General features: G+C 37.9%; 1 protein-coding gene across 1 annotated transcript; it reads left to right on the forward strand.

Annotated features, from left to right (window-relative positions):
- Positions 1–1,923: 1,923 nt before the first annotated feature.
- NPVF (neuropeptide VF precursor) lies at positions 1,924–5,245 on the forward strand. The gene is made up of 3 exons (NM_001127268.1): positions 1,924–2,061; positions 3,465–3,865; positions 5,194–5,245. The coding sequence occupies exons 1-3, from the start codon at positions 1,924–1,926 to the stop codon at positions 5,243–5,245; spliced, it is 591 nt and encodes a 196-aa protein (NP_001120740.1).
- Positions 5,246–5,462: the final 217 nt, after the last annotated feature.

Consider the following 5,462-nt stretch of genomic DNA (forward strand, 5'->3'; position numbering starts at 1 on the left):
CAGAGCTCAGCCGACAACAACTTGTTCCTTGCTTCACCCACTTAAAAGTTTGGAGCTACTGACCACAAAAAAAGGGGGGGGGGAGGGGAGTTACATCAGCAGTTTACAAAGGAACAATTTGGAAGAGAAATGTATAAAATCCTCAGGGAAATTAAACCCGATAATCCAATAACAGCATTACAAAATTAACATTAGACTATGAATTGAATTAATTGCCTCCTACTGTGGGGATTCTTGGCTACCCACAGTCTGAAACAAATGAGACCAATGATCAACTGCCATAAGAGACCAGAGGAAAGTATAATCTTGGGATACCCAAGAGTGCGTCACAGAATTGTTTTTCAACTTTCTAATTTATCCTGGTGGTCTTTAATACGGAGAAAGGTCTTCACCTCTGCCCATCTCATACCTCAGATTATGGTAGGTGAGCGAGAGAAGCTAGGGGTATTTTGTTTGTTGCACTGGGTCTTCTCTGAAGAGTGGGGGCTACTCTTCATTACGCTGCACAGGCTTCTCATCGTGGTGGCTTCTCTTGTCGAGGAACGTAGGCTCTAGGTGTGCAGGCTCAGTCGTTGTGGCACACGGCCTCAGTAGTTGTGGCACAAAGGCTTATTTGCCCCCTACTTCCGCGGCCGGCCCCCCACCCCCAGCATGTGGAATCCTCCCAGACCAGGGATTGAACCCATGTTCCCTGCATTGGCAGGCAGACTCCCATTCATTGTGCCACCAGGGAAGTCCCAAGATAGTACAATTCTTGACATAAAAGGTGCATTTTTATGACTTGCTTTTTTGGGAATTCACCTCTAAGTGCCTATATCTAGAAGTAGCTGGAGTGTTAGAAATAGATCACCCTTAAGGTCTTTTTCTCCTAAGAGGGCTAAATGGACAGGGGGAACAGGTAATGATTTCTCTAGAATCTAGGCAGGAATATAGGCAGTCCAGTGATAAGGCAGACCTTTAAGCATACCAGTCAGCTGTTCTGAAAGACTTGCTTTGGCATTTCAGTAAATAAGTGTTTATTTCTGTAAATTCTTTTCTTATGCCATGATGTCAGTGAGTCTGTGGCAGGGCAAGATTACCTAAACAATACAGGTCGGGGAACAACAAAATTAGCATGTGTGTGATTTACCAGTCCTCTGCCAGCATTCTTTAAGGGGTTTGAGGGGGAAGGTAGGATGTGGCATCATCATAGAAATAAAATCCTGGTGATTTACACAGTTTTGCCAAATAAGGCCCTCAGGGCAGATGCAAAAGGCCTTGAACTGCCTCCAGCCTCTCCCGAGACAGCCAGTTTGTCAAAATGCCTATTGCTTGGTCTTATGCACACCCTTCAGGTTCCAGCTGACATTTACTCCTGAAGCTTTTTAATGACAAAGCAGCATTTTACAAAAAGTTAATTAATGGCATTTTATTTCAGTCTTATGTGATTTGGAATTCTTTTGACACTCTTAATTTTGTCTGACATTTTGAAAATACTATGCCTAACTCTTGTGTGAATAAAAAATTTTTTTCAAACAGTTAACACATATTGAACACTCTCCCTTTCTCCCAAGAATTGACGCAAACACCAAAGACAAAATACTTCTTTTTTGAGCTCAGAGAAATGAAGCATTCAGTTTGTTTGGAATCTTAATGATGATGGCCCCAAACTTATCTAATTAAATACGCCTTCATGATGAAGGAAATTATTTTCAAAGTTAATGAATTTGCAAGCAGAAATGTTGCTGTCTTCCTAGAATGAATTACCCACATTCCTTACATACATATTTCAGTTAAACACTAATTAATGTTGTGCTTAAAACACGTGGGATTGATTTCCCAATGAAAGCAAACTTTGTTTTTAGACAGTATAAAAAGACCACAATTTCCTTTTGTATAGACATCAGGCTGCACATATAAACTTAATTCTAGATTTTGGACAAAATGGAAATTATTTCACTAAAACGATTCATTTTATTGATGTTAGCCACTTCAAGCTTGTTAACATCAAACATCTTCTGTACAGATGAATCAAGGATTCCCAGTCTTTACAGCAAAAAGAATTATGACAAATATTCCGAGGTAAGTTTTTTAATTCTGTCTAAAATGACTAGCATTCACCATTGAATATTTGTTCTGAGTCTAGTGCTTTTGTAAAGAATAAGGAATAAGTTTGCCGTTTGCTTTTTGTCACACTTCAGCCCATCCAGGGCAGTGTATTGATGCAACTTGTATTTTGTAGCAAAACTGCACAAAGCCTGGTCTCATGACGGTTTTAGTGCAGAGTATGATACTTAGCAAGGATAAGGCGCATTAATAAGTGTCAATTGACTCAGAAGTGCACAGTTGAAGTAAAGAATTGCAGAAATAAGTACTGGTTACATTTCAGCTGAACATTTAAATTATATTTCTGTATCTAAGAAAAATGTTTACTCCTAGATGGTGGAATTCCACTTTTTAAAATTTTCTTCTCTATGCCTTTATGTAAATTCCCACATTTGCTAAAATAAGTAGGTATTATTTTCTACAATAAGAAAAGTTACTTTAAAATCTTCATACGGACAGACTTTCATGGCAAAACTAAATCTAATTAAATATTTGCTATATTTTAAATGGTCCCTTTAAAGTGGGTATGGTCATGCTGTAGTAACCCACAAACAAATCAGTGTTTTACTAACGTAATTTACATACTAATAAAATATAATCAGTTTCTTGAAACATGCTTTTCGGTAAAAATGAAGTCTCTGCCAATTGTACCCCAGAACTTGGCTAGCATGCTCGCCCACCACTTTGACTTTCAAAGAGGAGGGAAACGAGACACAGAGAGGTTAGTGGAAAGTGTCTCTAAAAGCAATATATAAAAACATATGAAATATTTTATAAACAAAATGAAGCAAAAACTGAAGGAGGGATAGTTAGGGAGTTTGGGATTGACATGTACACACTGCTATATCTAAAATGGATAACCAACAAGGACCCACTGTACAGCATAGGGAACTCAGCTCAATATTATGTAATGATCTAAATGGGAAAAGAATTTGAAAAAGAACAGATACATGTATACGTATAGCTGAATCACTTTGCTGTACACCTGAAACTGTCACAACATTGTTGATCAACTATACTCCAATAGAAAATAAAAAGTTTAAAAAACAGAATAACCACAGTAAAATAAACTTTCACTTCATTTCAATACTTCATTACGTTCCTGCTCCTCGAATACATTGCTGCATTCACTATATATATTAATATTTTATAGTTGTCTTATAATAGTCCAGGGATGGAGAAACTAGATTGCTTTAAGAAGCTTAATATAATATAATATTATATAATTATCTATTTTAAAAATTCTGTACATGAAAGCACAAACTTTGTTCACAGCTTTAACATGTCTACGAATTAAAGTCTGGATTTAACATAATTTAATAATTTAAACTATTGCTTACAACACTAATAAATTATTTAATGGTTATTTCTAATTATAGCCTAGAGGAGATCTAGGCTGGGAGAAAGAAAGAAGTCTTACTTTTGAAGAAGTAAAAGATTGGGGTCCAAAAATTAAGATGAATACACCTGCCGTCAACAAAATGCCACCCTCTGCAGCCAACCTGCCACTGAGATTTGGGAGGAACATGGAAGAAGAAAGGAGCACTAGGGTGATGGCCCACCTGCCTCTGAGACTCGGAAAAAATAGAGAGGACAGCCTTTCCAGACGGGTCCCAAATCTGCCCCAAAGGTTTGGAAGAACGATAGCAGCCAAAAGCATCACCAAGACCCTGAGTAATTTGCTCCAGCAGTCCATGCATTCACCATCTACCAATGGGCTACTTTACTCCATGACCTGCCGGCCCCAAGAAATCCAGAATCCTGGTCAAAAGAACCTAAGGTAAATATTTGAATGCCAATTAAATGCACATGCAGTTAGCAGAGCTAGTCTAGAAACTTTTAAACCGCTTACATTTTTTCAAAAGAAGTTTCTATGAGTTTTTCAGTTTCTTAGGACTTCCTTGGTAGTCCAGTGGTTAAGAATCCACCTTCCAATGCAGGGGATGAAGGTTCCATCCCAACTTCACTAAGATCCCACATGCTGCAGGGCAAGTAAACCCATGCACCGCAATTACTGAACCTGCCCGCTCTAGATCCCGTGCTCCCCCTGCCTTGAGCTACAACTAGAGAAAGCCTGCATGCTGCAATAAAGACCCAGCACAGCTAAAAAGTTTTAAAGAGAGAGAGAGAGAAAAGAAAAAAGCTAAGTTTGTAAGAAGGAAAAGGCACAGGGAAATGAACACCTATACATTGAGAGGTCAGTTCCTATAGCTCATATGGTAAAGAATCTGCCTGCAATGTAGGAAACCAGAGTTCAATCCCTGGGTCAGGAAGACCCCCAGGAGAAGGAAATGGCAAGCCACTCCAGTATTCTTGCCTGGAGAATCCCAGGGCTAAGGTCCATGGGGTCACAAAGAGTTGGACATGACAAAGAGACTAACACATACACACACATATGCACACTGATATTAAGTCGTGAGTTAGCTTCCCCTAAACCACATACGGGTATCTCTCACATTTCTCTACAGCCACACTCTAAGAAATAACCGGCAATGATAGAATGAGGAATTCATGCCTATGAGGTATCATCCAACATTTGACTTCTCTGACATGAAAGCTCCCCATGAGGGAGTTGTCTGCAAGTACAAAGGACACTATTTCAAAAACCCAGGTTTCAAATTCAGATCTTCTTCCTCAACTTTAAATCAAAAGTTCTTTTTCCAGAATCTCATGTTATAAATAATTCCTGTTATTATAATCATTCTTTGTATTGATATGTATTTATTGAATATCTACGAGTACAAATCCTAGTATAAGCTACTATAAGAAGTTCAAAAATTTAATAAGCTACCTACATATTATTTTCTAGTAGAGCAAATGTTTAAAAAAAATTTATATAAAACAGAACATGACTCTACCGGTAGAGTTTGGCAATGAATCAGATGTCGGGAGTAGGGTGGCAATGAGGCAGAGAGATAAGTCCATGGTAAGTTTGTCATTCTAAGTGCCCATTACAAATTCAGGATCCCATCAATGTCTCACTCATTTCAAGTGCAGCACAATTCAACTCAGGTATAATTAGGCAATTAGGATCATGGCCTGCATTTGTATGTTTTTACATGCTATTGTTGTGATGGATGAGAACATTTTGCACTGCTTACATTTTAGGAGACTGGGATTCCAGAAAATAGATGATGCAGAATTGAAACAAGAAAAATAAGAAATGTGGAGCCTGTCCCTAAAGATGACTTAAAGCTGTAACCTGTAATCTGCAAAGAAATCTATGGTGAAGACAAAGAATGAAGTCACTGTTCTCTTGTAATAATTTATCATTCACAGCAATTTCTCCTTCTTAGTACAGCTAATATCTTGAAAGTTAAAAAATGTAAAAAACACTGTAATGTAAAGATGAAATAATTTTGTCTAAATAAAAAGAG

Source organism: Ovis aries, chromosome 4 (genome assembly GCF_016772045.2).
Source record: "Ovis aries strain OAR_USU_Benz2616 breed Rambouillet chromosome 4, ARS-UI_Ramb_v3.0, whole genome shotgun sequence".
NCBI classification, from domain to species: domain Eukaryota; kingdom Metazoa; phylum Chordata; class Mammalia; order Artiodactyla; family Bovidae; genus Ovis; species Ovis aries.

What these genes read in the sequence shown, in the direction of transcription:
- NPVF (NM_001127268.1), top strand. Translation starts at nt 1,924, where the DNA reads ATGGAAATTATTTCACTAAAACGATTCATTTTATTGATGTTAGCCACT. An exon ending in ATTATGACAAATATTCCGAG is followed by an intron (nt 2,062 to 3,464) that starts GTAAGTTTTTTA and finishes TTCTAATTATAG; the next exon opens with CCTAGAGGAGATCTAGGCTG. An exon ending in CCTGGTCAAAAGAACCTAAG is followed by an intron (nt 3,866 to 5,193) that starts GTAAATATTTGA and finishes CTTACATTTTAG; the next exon opens with GAGACTGGGATTCCAGAAAA.